The sequence below is a fragment of the Gymnodraco acuticeps genome, unplaced genomic scaffold, assembly GCF_902827175.1.
Source record: "Gymnodraco acuticeps unplaced genomic scaffold, fGymAcu1.1, whole genome shotgun sequence".
Classification (NCBI taxonomy): domain Eukaryota; kingdom Metazoa; phylum Chordata; class Actinopteri; order Perciformes; family Bathydraconidae; genus Gymnodraco; species Gymnodraco acuticeps.
In genome coordinates this window covers 430,335-452,439 of record NW_022992041.1, presented here as the reverse complement: position 1 = coordinate 452,439, position 22,105 = coordinate 430,335, and the positions used below count along the sequence as shown (strand labels likewise).

The 22,105-nt window shown below is 43.0% G+C and overlaps 1 protein-coding gene across 3 annotated transcripts in view; it reads left to right on the top strand.

Annotated features, from left to right (window-relative positions):
- Positions 1–22,105, top strand: part of khdrbs2 (KH domain containing, RNA binding, signal transduction associated 2) — a 76,858-nt gene that overhangs the window by 9,329 nt on the left and 45,424 nt on the right. For all 3 annotated transcript variants that reach the window (XR_004567625.1, XM_034201871.1, XM_034201870.1), the window contains exon 2: positions 4,202–4,329. Coding sequence is in view for 2 of the 3 variants with exons in the window: in XM_034201871.1 (XP_034057762.1) it covers positions 4,202–4,329 (128 nt within the window). In the remaining variant the exon portion in view is untranslated. The remainder of the gene's footprint in view (positions 1–4,201; positions 4,330–22,105) is intronic.

Genomic DNA, 22,105 nt, shown 5'->3' with positions numbered 1-22,105 from the left:
AATTCTGACCCAAGCGACCAAAACTACTGTTAGAGGATATCAAGAGATGAATGCTTGATCAAACCTGAAACTGGGACAAAAAACTGTTCAAATGCAAATGAGCTTTATACGATGGGATGACTAACCAACATATATGCAAATACTAGTATTCAAACTACCACAACTTTAACAATCAACAAGTATTCTGAATTTAAGTAAAAACAAATAAATTATCTTCCTGATGCCCAATATTTTGTTGACCCGTCCATCGAATCAAAGCTATTTTGTATGTGGACGTTGTGACTATATAACAATGTTATCCACTTTTGCTGATAATTCTTATTGCCGGAAGGATTTGTTCTTAAAATATGCTGTTTTTAGGGTGTTAGCTGATGGTGCGTTGATTATTGTTGAGAGAACATGCTAACAGCTCTTTTGAGACGGCTTTTAAACACAGCAGGGCGTTTAGCTTAATGCTAATGTCAGCCACATTGACATGGGAAAAAATAGTTTTGTAGGTATTTAATCAACCTCATTATGTTACCCTGATGATGCCACTAGAGAACAAAAAGGAGCACCTATTAGGGCTGCCTGATTTGGATATAAAAACGAATTGCGACTGAAACTCCAATTGTGATATGATTCACGATATTGGAGGGATTGATCCTTTTCAAATCATTATTTTCATTATCATTGAAAGAAATCGAATTGCCCTTTACATTTGTAAAATCACTATTATTATTATTCTTTTTTTTTTTCTTTTTCTTTCCAAGGAAATGGGGAATCAGAAAATAAGCTGTATGTGATGGTTGATATGAAAGTCACTGTCCATCCATCCATCCATCTTCTCCCGCTTATCCGTGAGCCCCAAACTTTCTTTTCCCTGGCCACATCAACCAGCTCTGACTGGGGGATCCCAAGGTGCTCCCAGGCCAGCGAAGAGATATAATCCCTCCACCTGGTCCTAGGTCTACCCCTTGGTCTCTTCCCAGCTGGACGTGCTTGGAACACCTCCCTAGGTAGGCGCCCAGGTGGCATCCTAACTAGGTGCCCGAACCACCTCAACTGGCTCCTTTCGACGCGAAGGAGGAGCGGCTCAACTCCGAGTCCCTCCCGGATGACCGAACTTCTCACCTTATCCCTAAGGGAGACACCAGCCACCCTGCGGAGAAAACCCATCTCGGCCGCTTGTATTCGCGATCTCGTTCTTTCGGTCATGACCCATCCTTCAGGACCATAGGTGAGGGTAGGAACGAAAATGGCCCGGTAGACAGAGCTTTGCCTTCTGGCTCAGCTCCCTTTTCGTCACAACGGTGCGGTAAAGCAACTGCAGTACCGCTCCCGCTGCTCCGATTCTCCGGCCCATCTCACGCTCCATTGTTCCCTCACTCGAGAACAAGACCCCGAGATACTTGAACTCCTTCACTTGGGGTAAGGACTCATTCCCTACTTGGAGTGGACAGTCCATCGGTTTCCTGCTGAGAACCATGGCCTCAGATTTGGAGGTGCTGATCCTCATCCCAGCCGCTTCACACTCGGTTGCGAACCGATCCAGTGAGTGCTGAAGGTCGCAGACCGATGAAGCCATTAGAACCACATCATCTGCAAAAAGCAGTGGTGCAATCCTTAGTCCACCAAACTGCAGACCCCCTCCCCCATGACTACGCCGCGAAATCCGATCTATGTATATTACAAACAGGATTGGTGACAAAGCGCTGCGCTTTGAAAGTCACTGTTTGAAGGAAAATTGACGCTGTACACGATTTGTATCATTGTCTTGTAATGTACTGTCGAATGTCATGTTTTATGTTATTTGTGGACCCCAGGAAGATTAGCTGTTGTTATGCACCAGCTAATGGGGATCCTAATAAACTATAAACTAGCCCATATTGTGATTTCAATGGAAGTTCTATTAATTGTGAAGCTCTAAAAAATCAAACATTTTATTGTGATTCATCCATTGGGGACCAGGAATGTACCACAATGCATTGCAATTCATCCAGTAGTTGTTGATATTTTTTAGTTTGTGTGGTGGACCCACTGACAATCTTTGACATTCCCAGAACCCAAACACCAACAGAACTGAATCCACATTCTCCTCCTGTATACAAACATACTGTATTCATCAGTACCCTGTCTGTCTACTGTCTATAAAGCAGAGCTATCTCAAAATGTGTTTCTGTTTGTAAAGGTTGTGTTTGATTTCTCTCCTCAGGCAAGAACGCATAAATGCTATTTTTAAAAGACATGTTTTTTTTCCTGGGACACCTGTCTGGTGTAAAGTGTCACAAAAGGAGGTGTGAATCAGCCACATGTTGAAGGGAATAAAAGGTTGGAGGGGTCTTTCAATCTGTTTACCTGTGATTCAGCAAAGGTTTTCAGGCACAGTCTGTACCCAGAGGCAGGCGATGGTGTTGTGAGTAAGCATTACCTGTTCACAGAGTTCACTGAGTTTACCGATACAGTCCTTTCCATTAGAGCCTCATCGTGGGATGTGAAAATACACTCTATAGTGTAGATTTTTCAAATAAGACTGAGTGCATTGAAAACATTATAGTCTAGACTGGAATAATTCTTCAAAAGTGATTAACACAATTCTTTCTTCGCTTAATATTAGTAGTTTAAGGCTTCTCCATCTGGTATCGATTTCTGCATAATTGATTACCAACAATTTTAAACATTCATTTATTAGCACCCGCCCAGTTGGGTCAGCTCAATTTTTCCAGGAAGTCTTGTAGCGTTAGAGTCATCCCACAAAAAAAAACTGCAAAAAAACTGGAGATGGCATGTTCCAATTTAAACGATCTTCCTCGGACAATCAGGCACAATCAGAGAGATTGTGTCACGCTGGAAGAAATCGGGCCATTTCAAGCTGTTGGAGTTTTGTCTTGGTGATTTCCCAGACAATAGCAATATCAAACAAATGAACCCTGGGTGTAAAAATGATACCACTGGCCATTAGGAACTGCTAGTGGGTGAATGTTGGAACTGAACAGAGGGATCATTAAGCTGGAGTAATGGACGTCCAGAAGGTCACGTCAAGGAAAAGTCTCGCTGGGAACATAAACCAGAACACTGTTTCAACATGGCATTACTTTTAGCCTACTAGTCAAATCCTGGGAAGGGAAACATGAATCTTATGGTGGATTCAGCCCCCTCATGAGAACATATTCCTTTCTGTGAGCAATTTCCTTCCTTGGTGAACAGAAAAACTGAGGAATGCGTCAATCCGAATGTTGTTCGGTGATAATACATTACATTCATTTGTCCGTAATGAAACATCCAATTGGCTGCAGCTGTTTTTGACCTCAGCTCTATCCACTGGCTGTTGACAGCTCAGATAACGGTGAAGTGCTCCAGACTAAATGAACTCTTGAGTTTTTTAATAATGAAACCAAGTAGCTGTTGCTGACTCGTTCTTGGTCTCATTCAGGAACGTCCTTAATTGTGTAGCCCGTGTGTTGCAGGCTGATAATTGTAATTCCAACGGTTATTATAAACTACAAGGAGCATCCTGCTAGGTGGACAAGAGATAGCTTCATTTCTGGAGCACTTCATGTATTGAGAGTGGTTCAGCTCAAGTGCTTTAATATGCATCAATCAAGAAAATAGCTCTGCACAGGGCGTTCCTGTCAAACTCACCCTGACATTTAATATACACTACTCATTTCTCATCTTATTACATTAAGGGCTGGGGAAACTATTGGGCTAATTTGCACAAGATTTGCCTATCCTGCAGTTTGATTGGAACCAATGATCTGCAAATATGATCTAGGAGAGTTCACAGATCCAGTCTTTACCAGCCCAATGGACTTTCATCTGATAAGTTTAATACACCATTCGTGCAAGTCCCAGGAATCAGAGACTGCCAAAAGCCCTGAAGAACGCGGCGAGTGTGACTGTTTGCCTCTGTTGTTATTTTGATTGGAATTACTGGATCATGAGATTACAGAGCCCGATGTAAAAGGAGGTACCAGGAGTCAGTGGGATAATCTAATATAATTATAAGTTTGCAATGTGAGCATATTTACAGCTGAGATACAAAATAATCAGAAAGATATTTAACCGTAATGCAGAGTAACGTTTCTCCCAATGTGACTCCAGCCTGTTTTTCATGCCGCTGTTGGCTCCAAAGTAATGCAGAAGATATTGACTAATGTTGTTTTCAAAGACATAAACTAATGATCTTTTCATCTGTTTCTTCTATTTTGTTTTCCTGCAGAGATTGAAAAGTATGAAGGTGATGAATCGAGAAAAGATGGCAGCACTAACAAATACCTAGATATCATCAGCAATAAAAATATCAAGCTCTCTGAAAGAGTTCTCATTCCAATCCAACAGTATCCAAAGGTAAGAGACACAACAGCACTGTGTTATGACTGTTTTCGACTATAAAACACTCAATGTAAGGTAAGGCAAGGCAAGTTTATTTATATAGCACATTTCAACACAAGGCAATTCAAAGTGCTTTTCAAAAATGAAAGATATTAAGAGCATTAACAAAACATATTATAAAATGAAAACACTAATTTAAAAGCATTGATATAAAATGACATTTAAAAACACTCTTTTAAAAGCAAAGATACATGAATACAAGTTACAGTGCAGTGTGAGATACACACATCTGAAATGTTTAGGTCTGACTCTCAATCATTGCTAACTTTTTAGCAGAAATAGTTTTCTATCACCTCCCTTTCTTTCTACTTTCTCGTTTAACTTGTCCTTTAGTTATTTCAAGTGTTTCATGCTAAACGAACCCCCCTTTGGAAAATTATAATCTGGCCCCATGGTACATTTTAGTTTTCGCCGAAACTATTCCTCTGTTTTATTTTTAAATGCACATAGTTAAGTTTACCTTGTCTTTCTAGGACTTTTTTGGTATCCTCCGTGAACCAGGGTCTTGAAATCAAAACGGATTCCTGTACCCCATGGTACCTTTTTAGTTTTCGCCAAAACTATTCCTCTTTTTTTTTAAATGCACATTGGTTAAGTTTAAGTTGTGTTTTCTAGGACTTTTTTGGTGTCCTCCAGGAACCAGGGTCTTGAAACCAAAACGGCACACATAGGGGACTTTAACCACCTATGAGGGGAGTTTAACCCCAATAATGACTTTAACTACCTACCTTCAAAGTGTTTTACAAAAATGAAAGACATTAAGAAAATGGCATTAAAAAGCAAAGATAAAAGTTACAGTGCAGTTTAAGATATGAATATATCAATTAAAAGCAGTGGCAAAAACAAAAGTCTTCAGCCTGGATTTAAAAGTAGTAAGAGTTGCAGCGGACCTGCAGGTTTCTGGGAGTTTGTTCCAGATATTTGGAGCATGATAACTGAACGCTGCTTTTCCATGTTTAGTTCTGACTCTGGGGACAGAAAGCTGACCAGTCCCTGAAGACCTGAGAGTTTTGGATGGTTCATAATTTAGCAGTAGATCAGAAATGTATTTTGGGCCTAAACCTTTCAATGCTTTATAAACTATGGTAACTTATTTTGTTGTTTTTCATTATCTGAGCCAGTGGTAGCATGTAGATGTTAAAGAGAAGAGGCCCCAAGATGGAGCCTTGAGGAACCCCACATGTCATATTTGTCAACTCAGATGTGTATTTACCTATAGAAACAAAGTTGTTTCTGTCCTTTAAGTAGGATTCAAACCAATTTAGAACTGTTTCCGAAAGTCCCACCCAGTTTTCTAGTCGGTCTAGTAATATGTTGTGGTCAACAGTGTCAAACGCAGCACTGAGATCTAATAATACTAACACTGAAGTTCTGCCACTGTCTATGTTTAAGTGGATGTTATTGAAGATCTTTACAAGAGCAGTCTCAGTGCTGTGGTTTGGAAGAAAGCCTGACTGGAACACATCAAAACAGTTATTGAAACTGTTGAAAAACAACTTTTTCAATGATTTTACCTAGAAATGGGAGGTTTGATAAGGGCCTGTAATTGTTCATTACTGAAGCATCTAGATTATTCTTTTTTAAGAGCGGTTTGATGACTTCAGTTTTCAGGGCCTGTGGAAAAACAGCTGAGTGAAGAGACTTGTTTACTATATGAAGTAGATCTGAGGCCATGCAATGAAAAACATTTTTGAAAAATCCTGTTGGTATAATATCAAGGCAGCAGGAGGAGGATTTCAGAAGTTGAATAATGTCCTCTAGGTTTTTATCATTAATCTGATGGAATTGTGTCATGGTGTTTGAATTAATTTTAAGTGGACACAGGGACAAAACATTTGCTGTACCTGATGCAGAGATATTACTGCTTGTCTAATTTTCTGAATGTTGTCAGTGAAGAAGGAGGCAAATTCATTGCAGGCATAGAAATTCAGAGGCAATTGACACTGGGGGGTTTGTTTGTCCGTCAACGGTAGCAAACAAGGCACGTGCGTTGTTTTTCCAAATTATAAATGTCAAGTCTCTCTTTATAGATTTCAAAGTGAACCTGGAGATTTGTTTTTCACCACCTGCGTTCAGCTTTTCAACACTATCTTTTTTCTGTTTTCACGGTCATGGCCTTTCTCCATGGAGATATTTTCTTGCCAGACACTTCCTTTACCTTAGTTGGAGCAATGGCATCTATAACATTTTTCATTTTTGAATTAAAATGATCTACTAGCTCATTTACTGAGAAGTTAGCAGGGGCAAGTGTGGAAGAAAAATGCTGAGTAAACATTTCCCTAGTATTTTCAGTTAAATATCGCTTTGTGGTTATCTCTTTTTGAAAAAAATTGTGAACAGAAATAGAGCTCTCAAAGAAAACACAGGAATGATCAGAGAGCGCAACATCAGTCACCACAACCTTAGAGATATTCAGACACTTTGAGATAATTAAGTCCAGTGTGCCCCTTATTGTGTGTGGGCTCCGTCACATGTTGAGTCAGTCCATAGTTATCAAGAACACAAAACAGTTCTTTAGCCCCTCTGTCCTGTAGGGACCCTTTTTTTATATGTGGAAAAAAACTGACCAGAAATGGAAATGTGAGCTAATAATAAGTCATTAGTTCTAGCTGCACACCAGGTCTCCCTCCTTCTTCACCTCCTTGCACAAATACTTTTGCTCTGAAAATCCCACTGAGCCTCAAACCGGCTAATAGAAAGTCACCAAGCACTGTCTGCTTATTTGATGTAGTCATCAAAAAACGATGTTTTTAGTGCACAAACGCACTCAAGGGTACAGTGAAGAACAGTGACCATAAATCACTGTGTGACACAGTACGCCTTATTCTGACTGGTGAAATGTCATTAGTGACTAGGGATGGGTATCGTTTGAAATTTATCGATTCCGATTTCGATTCCGGTTCTGCTTATCGATTCCGGTTCTTATCGATTCCCCGTTTCGATTCCAAAATTGTAAAATAAAGAGGTCAAACGTTTAGATAACAAAAATATATGTATTCTTAAAAGCTTTAACTGAAATAGTTACTAAAAAATATACATGCAATACAAATGTATTGCACAATAGCTGTGCTTTATTTTAACTGAGCTATGCCTGTGGCAAGCTATTAACAGGCATTACACTTTGCCTTTTCTTTTTCTTTTTTAGTGTAGTGGAGCCTCACTTCAGAGTGTTTACCGCGACCTATCTTTGGTGTTATGAAGTGACTGAGCTCGTGAAATGTCTACGGGAGGGCGGGGGAGCATCGCTGCGGGGCAACTGTGGACCTCTGTCGCCTGTCAGCGCAATTTATATGATGCCGTTAAAAAAAATGAAGGGCGGTGCCGGCCGTCAGCGTACCGAGCCGGCCGTCAACGGCCCGCTGACGACCGGCCGTTCTGTGATTCTCCAGGTCCGCCCTGTATTCCACCGGGTCACCGCAGCACCGCGGTGCAGACGGACCCGCTGGAATACAGGGTCTACCGCGTTTAGGAACCGTTAAGCAGAACCGAAATTGTGTATTTTGTATGGGTACCCGGTACCCGGCATTTTCTTATCGGTTCTCATCTGGAACCGAGTTTCGGTTCCCAACCCTATTAGTGACGAAGTTTGAAATGCGGCCTAATGAGGCTGCTCCATCAGGCAGCTAAGCAACAACACGCAGCTGCTTGTGGAGACCCAAAGGCTTTGCTGCCACTAATCAAGGAAACCTGCTCCACTGGGTTCACATTTGAACATTGATGAAACTTTAAGAATAATAGCATCAGTGTAGCAACACAGATTGTAACTGAACATATCTTAATTCCTGCTCTGCTAGTACAATTGAACTATTCATATCTTAGACTGCACTGTAACTTTTATCCATGTACTTTTTCTTTTAATGTTTAATTGAACTATTCATATCTTAGACTGCACTGTAACTTTTATCCATGTATTTTTTCTTTAATGTTTATTTTATTAGCTTTTCTTTTTAATGACTGATTTTAAATGCCATTTTCTTAATGTCTTTCATTTTTTGTAAAGCACTTTGAATTGCCTTGTGTTGAAAAGTGCTATATAAATAAACTTGCCTTGCCTACAATAAATACTGCATTGATTTGTAGTTAGACAGACACATCACTTGGGAGTCATTTTATTTTCTGTAAATATTGTTCTGTTTTTTATATTTTTTTATATATCCTTTTGTTCCGCTGGTAAACAATTTTGACAATGTTGCTTTAAGTCAAACCATTTTAAATTGTATCTGAAAGTGCGTTATTGATTATGAGATATATGATGATTTGTAAGAATTGATAGCCTCGCTGCAGATGCTGCGTTTTGTTACATGGTGGTGTAAGGGTGTAGGATGCTTGGTTAGGATTTTTGCTCAGGTCTATTAATTCTAGGGGGCCCATAAAACAACATTGTCTGTAAGCTTTAAAACATAATACTTTGCTTATACATCTTGTCATTGTTGGTGCACATTCTTTCAATCTAATCATAGGTTTTAATGTCACCTTGCAAGTGCCTCATATTATAAAAACCCTGCAGGGTCTGATGTTCGCTGTCAGTTAACAACAATACTGCTTTAATCATCAGGCCTGATAACAGACAGAATCGTCAACAAGTCGTCTCCAACTGTCTGGAGTGGACAAATTCAATGGTCTCGACACAAAACATAGTGGGCACTCTCCTCTCCTAAAAATCTCAAACATATTTTGTCGACCTTCTCTCTGCTTCCCAAGTATCTGACACTTTTTGCCTCCAAGCACTCGTTTGAGATGAATCACTTCTGGTCACTTTTCTTTTGTTGTCGCTGCTGGTGTAAGTGTTCAGTTAAGAGTTATGGGGAAGAGATGCCCAACAAAAGACTGACAGCGTTCATTGTTCAGTCTAACTAAAGTCAAGTTCCTTTCTCTGTTAAGTCTTGCCCCTACGTCTTGTTTCATTATCCTATAGCTATTTAATTTGAGCCAAATTGTGTGGCTTTAAAACTGTGGCTTACTGATTTTGTCCTGGCCTTATTAGAGAAGGACTAGAGGAGGATGTCAGGGGCTTCAGGAGCAGAGGTGGTGTGTTTTAGTCCAGTGAGCCCCTCAGGACACTCCATAGAAATCAATTTGCTGTTTCCTCAGGATCAGTGTTGAGAAAGTAATTAAGCTGTTTTCAGGAACTCCTCACTCTATTAAATAGATTTCAGATCCATAAGAAAATGCCAATTGAGACAGTTTCTTGGGAACAGAAGACCCACAAGGGGGTACAAGGGATATCTTTCTGTCCCTGTGTTTCTGCCTAATTAAGTGCATGTTCTGCCCAATGTTACACTATGTTCTATTCAAACATGCTTCTCATTGACACCATTTCATGAATGTACAGCACACATACATGGAAATCTAGCAATAAACATTTTAGAGACTTCTAGCAATGTTTTTAGTAGTATGTTTCATACTCTTAAGGGGTTATAATTGATGTAATCCCACATAGGAGTTTATTTAAACAACCTAACACTCACATTAAGTGAAAATCTCTTCCTTCTCAAAAATGTAAAAGTTACTGATTCTTTTGAAACACTACGACGGACAACAGATTTGGAGTTAAATTAAAAGATTGTAGGTCCTTTTTTTCTATCTTACTTTCTGGCATTGATCATGTGTCCCAGGTGTGAGTCAGCTCCTGGTTAATGAAAACCAGTGGAGCTTGGGGTAAAAATAAATCTGAGAACCACTGAGCCCTTGGACCATGCAAAAAGGCCTTGCCAGTTTTGGGTTGTTGCCGTTAAGGGAGTCATAATAATGTGTTGTGAAAACATACACACATGATCATGAACAACATATTCACAGGCACAATACACTGGCTCAGAATCCTGGTTCTCTTTAATGAACATAAGTAGAGAACATAAATCTCTTTATTGCAAAGTAAGCAAAGCAGAGCAGTCCGGAGGGACAGAGCTATTGTCCAACAACAACTTCTGTGACCTAATTGCACAGTCAGCACCCATCAAGACACTGCTGGGTCACTATCTTCAACATCTTGGTAACACTGCACTTTCAGTTAATGGTAATTAGCCACATGAAGGAACTCTTTGATCGGGGGCACGGCCCGCAAAGAGGATGAAAAAAAAAAAGAAGAAGAAAGTAATGCAGAGCTTGGAAAGATGAGTAAGATGAAAACACAGCAAATTTCCTAAAGTTAAAAACACATTTTTGACTTAGACTTAGATAATTCAACACTTACTGTACATGTTTTCCAACAAAAATATTACTGTATCCTGTATTGTTGAATTCTCTTTAAGAATGCATGTTTAAATATTCATTACACCTGAAAAATTGGCAAACGAGTGAAAACGAGTCTGTTTTCTTTAACAATTCTATTAAAAAAAACAGATACAAACATTACAATTGGTTTAATTGCCATGAAAACTGATTTTAAAAGACGTTTGGCTTTTTACTTGAGCAACATGGGCTCTGCTGAGAGTCACAAACTAATTGTTTTTTTTACTTCACATTGAAACTTCACTTTGTGTCAATGCTAATCAATAATGCCCAGTCTTGCTCTCTGTCACCGGTGGCAAATTATAAAATGTCATAAATCTGTTCTTTCACGTTCCAACAGTCTATCAGGGCTCATTCGTGCTTACAGCTGCCATATTGCTGCAACTTAATTAAATGCAAAGTAATTAAATTATTACTGGGGAGAATTCTTCCTCATGGCTTCGGATTTGACGACGTGACACATGGAGGATTAATGTCATCCAACAGGGAAACAACCAGTACTGATGAAATCATTCTTGATGGCACACTGTAACACACACACTGTGGGAGGTTTCACTAAACTGAAGACATGTCATAGCAGGAAAAAACACAGGTGTAATTATTGATGGCTACATTTCATTGGTCAGTTACAGGGCTCAGGTATCGTTAATGTTATTAGTTCCACCTGTGATTCTCCTGAAATGATGTCATGCCTGCTGAGAAAAAGATCTGTTCTGTGGTATTGCATCATTTATGGTCTAGGTAGCATTTTATTGATGATACAATATAACAAAACAAGCTTCAGCCGCATAAATATCTGAGTTGCAATGAGAAGGTAATGTTATTCAATTTTGTTACAATACAACAAAGTTAGTGACTGGAACTTTCTCAGGCTTTGAGTCAGAGATAGAGAGATCACATAAAACATTTGAAATATATATATAGAAGATCTATTGGACATAATTTGTCATATTTTTGGAGTAATTATACAGTTTTTACAGAAAATAAATATTGTTTTCTGGCATCAGTTTAACATTTTAAAGAGGAAAATCTGCATTTTGGTATGAGGGCGCACGTCAAAAGTAAGAGGGCGCAGAGCCCCTATTAACCGGTTTGGACAAAACCCGGTATATACTGTATATCATATAATAATAAAATGTTCTTGAAATATTATTTGGCATCACCAGACAAAACCATTTAGTCCATTCCAACACTGGCAAATTGTGAGCATTGTTATAGTTTATTGACCTCTTTTAGTAGGGACAATACATACATATATTGCTCCAATATAGCTAAAAACATATTATAATATATACCTTCTGGTCAGAGTCTGCTAGCAACAAGCAGTTTGATGCAAGAAAATAGTAAAGTCTACAATAGGCAGTGATTAGATTTACTTGCTAAAGCTGCAGCTACTGTACAAACCTGGAGGGATGATGCATTTCATTACAGACCTGTCCCAGTTGCAAAGCATCATTCACAGGGGGACGACTTATGTGTTTTGTGCACCACTCGCTGTAAAATCTACATTAGGTTTGTTGTTGTATAGCCTGTCAAGATAAGTTGGCCTTGGCGCTTTGCACCAGCTCACCATCACTTTCTTTAATCTCCTCTCAAAAAGTGACGAAACCTTGAAACAGAGTTGATCTCGGTTGACGGCAGAACACCAGGTACATCTGTACTCGTCAGGTTTTGACACGTAAACAAATGATACTCTCACAGCGACCTTAAGGAAGCATTGATATTGTACACTGATCTGACTATTTACTCAGCAAAAAAAAACAAGAAGACGATTAAGCAGCATAGTCATTTTCATTATAGCCTAACAAGAATGTATCCTCTGCTGTTTAATGAGACAGTTTGATTAGCATCTCATAACCTTGGGGCATGAAATGGATTTTCAATGGCCAATACTGTCTGCTTCTCTGAGTCCAGTGCTGGGACTACCTGCACCTGTATGTGTCACTTTTAGTTAGAAACATAATGGCCATATTTATGCTCTTATAACATTTAAACAAGCTTGTTTTTAAAGTATAACCTTCATTGGCTTTCACCATCCCTTCTGCAGGTACCTACAAACGCATCCCACAACATGTTGAAGTGTATTTCGTCCTTTTGGGTGCCCTATTTTTGAGCTTATCGGTCTCGGGTTATAGTGACCTTTATAAAGTGCAGCAGCGGTGCTCTACCTTAAGAGGAATTCCATGTTTGTCTTGCAGAGATATCAGTGTGCCAAAGAAAGGCCTACATGTGGAAAGGTGTTTTTTCTAGATAAGTGAGGAATACAGTAGAGGGAATACTGAGGGTGAATAACATTTCAGCACTTGTACGATAACGTCAGAGTTCCACTTTGGGATTTCACTGAGTCAATGTTCGTGTGATGACTTTGTCTGCAACACTGCTGCTCACGATGAGATATAATAACGTTAAATGGCTCCCCATGTTCAAAATTGCAGCACATAGACAGTGACACGGCTCTATACCGATTATTCTAACAGGGATTTCAGTAGAAAGGGCATTCGTTCTGGAAATGTGACAACATCTAGTTAAATGTCAGCACGCAGCATAAATTCACTTGATTTTGAAGTGTGCTGTTGATTAACAATATTGTCCCACAATGCAGTGAACAACACAAATGGAAGACTAGACCACAGCTGAAGACAATTAAACAAATTGCAACACTTGGTGAGACCGTGAAGAACAGATAAATAAACATAATAAAGGAATAAATGTTTTGAAAAGCATTTGCCTCCTCATTAAAGCAGCTCTAATCAAACACAATGTATCAAATGACTACATGTTATGAAGCTCAGTGTTTGTAAGGATGGATTACGGACTCTGGCACTTTGCTTTTTGGTCCACTCTCACCACTCTTATGAACCACATTTAGGGAGCAGCAGCTAATTTCATTTATTGCGACAATATTGTAGGATGGACACAATCCTATTTTGACTGAATACTCATTAGTAATGTGGATATGAATAACAAACTGAGTAAAGGTAAAGTTCAGAAAAAGACAACAATTACCTGAAATGCAGCGTTAAAACAAAGAATAGTCAACACATTTGCCATTTATTAAGATTACAATACCAAATGGTATCTAGTCTCATTATGGATAGAATACTTTACAGCAAAGAAAGAGTGCAATTCTCTGTTGTTGCATTTTGAGCAGGATTTGTAAAGCTCTGGCTCTCTGTTACATAAGTGGATGAGATTCAATTTAGAAAAAATAAATGGTGTTTGTCGTTAGTCATTTAAAAGCCGTAGTTTGTTAGAGACGTGCACGAAGGTTGTATAAATATATTTTTTCTTTTGAAAAGCTATGTATCTGCTGCTCTGACAGCAGAACACAGCTTGCCTGGAACACTTTCATGGTCTTAAACAGCTTGTGTAGCTTCTCAGCATTTTGGCATCAATGGCTGCTCGTCTGTATTGATCTTGGCTGAAGGTGTTTGTCACCTGTTAAAATATACAGGGATCCTGATATTTGTTTTGTTTACTCTGTGTGTGAATCCATCTGGGTGACTGTTCAGGGTTTACACGCATTAATGGGAGTTGTTACAGTTTTACCAGAAAACTCTGCTCCTGTTAGCTGAAGATGTCGGGTAGGATGGGAAGATCTAGGTTTGCTATCCTCTGCAAATGAACAGACAATTATACTTTTTTTTTTTATTTGAACTGATTTACTCTCATCTTTATGTGAAATGTATAGCAACTGTGAAGATTTAGAACATACAGTATGGTGTGCGAAAATAGGTTTGAGTCATATTTTCAACAGAGAAAACACCCTCAACAAAGTCAACAGTTTTAAAGTCATACCTCAATACAGTGATGCTTAACTTCACTTTTTAGATAGGGTGCTGAGTGGCCTGCCAATCAATCTCCTAATTCACATTGCAAAGTCATTGATTAAAAAAAGATATGTCTGTACTTTAATTGAAATAAGGGGCCAGAGTGCATTAAAAAAACATAAAAAAAGACATATAGAGATTGTTTATCAAAGTATTAAGGGAGGAAAGAGTCTGGGAAGACAACTATTAGGAGCAGAAGATAGAGACCAATTATGATCATTCCAATCCCATAAATGTGTATTTGTCACGAAAAGAGCTTAACTATGCAATCTATTCGGTCCCTGGTTTGGGCCGTTTATGCTTAATAAATAATCATTAATTCCAGCTATGTTTAATGTTTTTTAAGCTCTTTCAAAAGTTACCCAACTAGATATAAAATGCCGTTACAGTTATTAAATGCAGTAATGAATTTGTCCTATAGGACTCAAGTCATATCATTTTAAATGTAATCATTTCAAAGAAAGATAAGTTCTGGGACTTTATTGCTTATATATATTTAAAAGTGGCACCCATGTACAGCAAGTTTGGTATCCCTATCTTTAAACCTTTACCAGTGAACCAGGTGAGCAGTAAATCCCCTCCCTCCTGCTTCCTCTAATTTCTGCGGAGCCGAGAGGACACGGTCCGAGGACACGCTCACTGCCCAGTCATCCAGAACTGTCATTATAGCCTAAACCTCTACCTGAGGCTTTAATCCTTCTATCAGACCGGACCTAGACTTCCCCAATAGCACATCTTGCAACTCTGGCAGAAAGTGCCTGTAGAGGCTAAGCCAACGCTTTAAGCTTGGTGGGTGTAATTGACGCACACCTTGTTTGCTGCCGAATAAAAGTCAGAAACAAAGTTTCCAGTTCGAAATTGTCCATTTATTTCCCTTTTTACTGGTTGCTTTGTTTCATTCACCACACGATATTTATGGTTTACACAATACCTTTTGCTTTGTTTTTAATCCCGTGTTTGTGTGTGTGCGTGTTCTCTGTGTGTGCTCCTTGTGTGTGTGTTCCGTGTGTGTGGTCAAAAACTGTATGGGCCTTCCGGCGGAACCTCTCACCAACACACATAGGTTCCTACCTTTATACCCACAGTTAATTGGCTCCTACAGTGCCTTTGGACATCTGCAAATCTTGCCTGGCCCCGCTGCAATGCATTACAGGGAGGCAACCACGCACATTTTTAGACCTTAAGCCGAAAAAGGTTTTTGTCTTATTAGATCTGCAGCACCTTCAAGAAGTTTAGGTTCCTCATTTCAATAGTTTTCGCTTTCTAGGGAACTGACTTTATACTACAGCAGAGACACGGGCTGGTTATAAAGTTAAATCTTCCCAAGGTTTCTTAGTTTCTATTTATGTGACTGCTTCCTTAGGCTTTTTATTGTGTGTCAAACCATTCACAATTATTTCAAAAAAAGCTTGCACATGTGACTTTTATGGCCATATTTTAAGTAGTACAAAAGTGTTGTTTCCTAATTGATTTTTTGCTCATATTTTGTTCAGAAACGACCCATTTAAATTCAGATGTGAGTTTCACCTCTCAGATTAGTTACCACTTACCACTTACTTACATTGTTGCGGCTTCCTTAGGCCTTTCTTTTCACATCTAGTGTTACTTTAAAATTAGCGTTAAAGAATCAAGGTCATAAGAGTGTAAAATATAACCAAGTATCATTATTTTTAGTGTATGGAAAAATATTCTTGTGGGCTGCTCCGACACCCGGCTGGGATGCTCCTGTGTGTTTACAGAGATCTCGGGCTTGTAGGGCACTGCAGTTCTCATTCATAACACTCCGTTCGATGTCTCACTATGGGATGCGCCTCACCGCGAATGCAAACAGAAGCATCAATCTCATTACGCCAATCCTGATTGGCTGGTGATCTTGACGTCAACGTCAGGGAATCCACCCACCCTTTAAGTAGCTTGCGCTACGACGCATCGTCATCCAAACACCTCTTCTCGCTTCAGAGCACATCTCGAATGATCAGTAACTGGGCTAGCTTAACGGTCCACAGACTGAACCCAAAGCTAACATTCGGTCGACGGGCGCTTGCCGGTTACTGTTTTGCTTTGCAAGAAGACTGAGCAATATTAAACACACCAGTTAATATTGTAATCTGCCTCGCCTTTTCTTTCTGTCGAAATAACGGTAAGGTTTTTCTTCAAGCTAGTAACATACCTGTTGCTAGTTTTTTCTTCCCTCCACACCGACACCACGGTAAAGAGGACGTTCTCTTTTCTCTCTCACACCAGAGGAGACAGAGATAAAAAAAAAGGTATTAACACACCAGTTAATATTCTTTAAAGAATAAGATCTACACCGTCGCCTTTTTTCCTTTCGGACTAATGGCAAGGTTAGATTTTTTTCTCAGTAACTTACCTGTTACTAGCGCGTCCACTCCACGCCGACACCCCGGCGAACGAAGATGGACCCTTCTCTCCCTCACACTAGAGGAGTCAGGGACTCGGAGGCTCGGCTATGCGGCTGCAGGTTTAAGATTTCAGGCACAGACTCACACCGGGTCTGCTCGTCCTGCCTCGGGCTGGAACACGCCCGGGAGGCTATCGATAACCCCGGCTCGTGCGGGCATTGTACCCGCTTCACCATTAAGAGCCTCCGCCGACGGTTAGCACGCCAAGCTAGCTTGTCGGGACGGGACCCCCTCATGTCCGCTGATTCGCCGGCCGGCAATCAAAACATGGTGGCGTCCGCCGCAGAGATTGAGCCCCGCGCTGTGTCAGACTGGGGCTCAACAACAGCGACAGCCGCTGAACCGGAGCCCCACACCGTGTCAGGCTGGGACCCGGTGGCGGCAAGAGCCGCGAGAGCGGAGCCCCGCGCTGTGTCAAGCTGGGGCTCCCAATTGGACCTCACCATGGTTCCACCCGCGGAGGATGTCCTGGAGTTGGACTATATGGAGGACGAAGAGAATACCTCTGAGTTCCTCCTGTCTGACTTGGATGAGGATGACATCTTCGTTTCATGGGCTCAGGCTGCAAAGCCGGGAGCGATGTCCGCTCCCCCGGGCGAGAGCACACCAGCTTCACCCGTCCTAAGTATGGACTTGAAGGCCGTGTGTCAACGCGCTGCGTCCAGGCTGGACAACCCATGGCCTGAAGTGGCCAGGAGACCTCCAGATCTCGCTACGAGGGGAAGAACTTGCCCCAAGCAGCGAGGACGAAGAGGCAGCTCCTTCCAGTCTTTCCGGAGATGCTGGACGAGGTGTCGGTCTCGTGGAGAGACCGCCCCTTTAGCAACAAGGCCCCAATCCAGGGTGCCTCCTCCCTGGACTGTGACGGTATGGAGAGGCTCGGCCTGCTCCGCATGCCGCCCATGGAACCGCTGGTGGCAGCCCACCTCCAACCGAGGCTGGCTTCGACACCGAGCAGGAACCCCATGCTACCGGCAAAGGCATCCGGTTCCAGTCAGCGATGACCGAACGGGCCTATAAAGCCGCAGCTTTGTCCGCCAGGGCACTCAACGTCTCCTCACTGCTGACCGCCTACCAGGCGGAGCTCTGCGAAGACATGTCGAGCAAACCTGAGCCTGCCGTGTGGGACGAGATCGCAGCGATCACGGACATTTGCCTCCGTGTGCAGCGCTGTGCAGTCCAAGCCACGGGCAAAGCACTGGGAATGATGGTGGTACAGGAGAGAGCTAGGTGGCTCAACCTGACGAACCTTCCAGACCGGGAAAAAGAGGATGTTCTGGACATGCCTATTGTTCCCGAGGGCATATTTGGCTCCGCTCTAGCTTCAATGCAGCTGAGATGCGAGTCAAAAAGGAAGGGAGACGAGGCTCTCCAGCTCTGTCTCCCCCGAAGGGTCCAGCCGCCACCTTCAATGGTCCCGCGGCAGGCCTTCACTCAAGCTGTCTCACGTCCTGCCCGGTTCAAGATACCGAAGCAGCAGAGACCGCAGCCTGTCCCGGGTCTCCAGCCCAGGCACGAGGCAAGGGGGAGCTGGCCAAGAAAATCTCCGGTCCCGGCAGCTGCCGCTCAGGCGCAGTCGACCCAGGTTTTCAGCCACCAGGCGAGGAAGAAGAAGCGGGCGGCCTGACAGCCTCCTCTCCTCTCCTCGATGAAGGAGCTGGAAGTTCCCTGTTCCCCAGCTCCAGAGCACGTTCCAGTGTTGGATGCTCATGTGTTTTCGGGGTGCCACCATGCCCCCATCTTCCCGCCGCCTCGAGTGATGCCAGAACGTCATCCTCAAGTTCGCGCCATCAGGGAAATGGACTTAACATCGAAGACAGCAAGTTCCGCTGCCTGTTTAAGTCACACAAACACATGTCATCATTGTTGTTTCAGAATAAATCATTTTCCACTGTCGTTTCCAGGCTTGAAGCCAAGGGCGCAGTCAATAAAAATGAAAAGAAAAACAATAAAAACAATAAACAGTCTGTCGTCTGCCCCTCTTTTGAGAGCGGCTACGGCCTCTCTCAAAAGGCGGACAATAGCCGGGATTGTGAAGGCACCACCGCCACGCGCATGCGCAGTGTCGGCCGGGGTTGTCAACCTGGGGTACCACCGTGTTCAGACACTAGAGGGCCCCATAACACAACACATAGAGACACTGAGGGCAGACGACAGAGCTGTGACATCTCCGCTCGCTTTGAGAAGCGAAAAGTGGAGGATGCTCACAGATTCTGCTTGGGTTTTCAAGACAATAACACGGGGCTACAGGTTCCAATTCGCTGTCACCCCCCCTCACTTCTCGGGCATTCTGTATTCACAGGCCCGGGGAGAGTCGGCCCATATTCTAGAGCAAGAGATTTTCTCGCTACTAGAAAAGAAGGCTATATCGATAATACCCGCCGAACAGAGTCAGAGTGGCTTTTATTCCAAGTATTTCCTCGTTCCCAAACGGGGAGGGAACGGGATTCGGCCTATACTAGATTTGAGAGCTCTGAACAAATATCTCAAAAGATACAAATTCAGAATGCTCACTCACACATCTCTGTTGCGTCTCGTGCGCCAAAACGACTGGTTCACATCAGTCGACCTGAAAGATGCGTATTTCCACATCCCAGTATATTACCCACACAGGAAATATCTGAGGTTCGCCTTTCAGGGTGTCTGTTACGAGTACAGAGTACTTCCCTTCGGTCTGTCTCTCAGCCCGCGAGTGTTTGTACGGTGTACGGAAAACCGCGATAGCCCCGTTAAGACAACAGGGTATTCGCCTGGCAACTTATCTGGACGATTGGCTCCTTCTCGCACAGTCGGAGCAAGAGGCTATTACGCAGACGAATGTCCTCGTAAAACACCTGCTCGACCTGGGTTTCGTAATAAACACAGAAAAGAGCATGTTGTCCCCAGCCCAGACTGTACTCTTCCTGGGCCTACGCCTGAATTCGGTGCCCTTTACAGCCCGCTTGTCAGCAGAGAGAGTGAAAGCCTTCAGGGCTTGACTCGCTCATTTCCAGCCACGCAAATATGTTCTCTTCAGGTCATGTCTGCGGTTACTGGGGCTCATGGCGTCAAACATTCTGGTGGTACGACTGGGACGCTTACACATGAGGGAGTTTCAGCGCTGGGTAGCTGCCCTCAGATTGGACCCCGCACGTCATGGCGCGCGGAGAGTGATGGTCACTCTGAAATGCGTAATGGCACTGCGCCACTGGCTACACCCGACTTTTCTAGTACGGGGCGTGCCTATGGGTGCTGTCCTATTGCGGAAGGTGGTCATCACAGACGTATGTCTGACGGGCTGGGGGGGTATATACGAAGGTCGACCTGTGAGGGGTCTCTGGAGCAGAGACCTCCAACGGTCACACATAAATTATCTGGAGCTTTTAGCGGTGTTCCTCACCCTGAAACGCTTTCTGCCTTTTCTCAGAGGACATCATGTCCTCGTGAGGACAGACAACACGACCACAATATCGTATATAAACCGCCAAGGGGGTTTGCGTTCTCTCCAGTTACACATGCTGGCACGCAAACTGATCTTATGGAGCTGCGAACGTCTCCTCTCTCTGAGAGCGACGCACGTACCAGGAGTGATGAACCTCGGGGCAGATCTGCTGTCCAGAGGTGCACCACTATATGCAGACTGGACTTTACATCCAATAATTGTGAGTCAGCTGTGGGTGCGTTACGGCCGAGCCGCGGTAGATCTGTTCACATCAAAATAAAATGCTCAATGTCAGCTGTTCTTTTCAATGCGCGATTTAAACGCACCGTTAGGCCTGGACGCGCTCGCGCACGTTTGGCCTCCAGTCCTTCTGTACGCGTTCCCACCCCTGGCTCTGGTACCCCCAACTCTGGCCAGAGTGAAAGAACAACGCCACACACTTATCCTGATAGCTCCGCACTGGCCTGCAATGTACTGGCTGGCGGAGATATATCAGCTGCTGCGCGGGCAGCCATGGCAGCTCCCACTACGCAGGGACATACTGTCTCAGGCGGGGGGACGATCTTTCACCCACACCCAGAGCGCTTGGCACTATGGGCCTGGCCCGTGAGTGGTACAATCTGAATACAGTGGGGCTCCCTCAGAAGGTGATAAACACTATTCAGAGTGCAAGAGCTTCCTCCACCAGGTCTCTCTATGACTGTAAGTGGAGGGTGTTTGAGGAGTGGTGCCTTCAAAAAGGACACATCTCTTTTCAATGTCCTGTCGGGGTGATTTTATCATTTCTACAGGACTTAATTGATAAACACAGAGCTTTCTCTACGATCAAAGTTTACCTGGCTGCTATTGCTGCATGCCATGTGGGCATTGAGGGAAAGACGGCTAGCCAACATCCTTTGGTCTGCCGTTTTATGAAAGGGGCTCGCAGGCTCCTCCCTGTTTCCAGGTCACTGGTGCCCTTATGGGACTTGGCAGTGGTTTTAGATGGGCTCACTCGACCTCCATTTGAACCCCTGGAAGAAGCTGACATGAAACACCTGTCACTGAAGACAGTGCTGTTACTGGCTCTGGCATCTGCCAAGCGAGTCAGTGACATTCATGCGCTCTCTGTACATCCTTCATGCACTCAGTTTGCCCCGGGGCAAACGAGAGTGTTGCTGAAGCCCAACCCTGCCTTTATACCTAAGGTGGTTGGCTCATGTACCCCCATTGACATTGTGGCATTTCCTCCGCTGCTGTGTTCCTCTAAGGAACAGCGGCCGAATTTGCTGTGTCCAGTTCGTGCTTTACGCATCTATATGGACAGGTCAAAAGAGTTTCGTTGTAATGACCAACTCTTTATATCCTGGGCTAATCCTCAGAAGGGCAAGCCCGTTACCAGGCAACGGCTCTCCCACTGGATTGTGGAAGCGATTGCTCTGGCTTATACGAGTCAGGGTTTGCAGGCACCAACGGGCCTGCGTGCTCATTCTACTCGTGCACTGGCTACATCCTGGGCTTTGTTCAAGGGTGTTTCAATCCAAGACATTTGTGCAGCAGCGAGCTGGTCCTCGCCGCTCACTTTTGTCCGCTTTTACAGGCTAGATGTCTCTGCTCCAAGTGTGGCCCGCGCAGTGCTGGGCCCCGTGTTGAGACAGGGTTCTACCTGTTAAGTTCTGGTTGTTTTGGTGATTTTCGAGATAAGCATGTCCAGCAATACGGGAGTTTCAATATCCCATAGTGAGAAATCGAACGGAGTGTTATGAATGAGAACTATAGGTTACTTACGTAACCCCAGTTCTCAGAGTAACATGAAGTGAGATGTCTCACCAGACGGCCCTTCTTGCTAA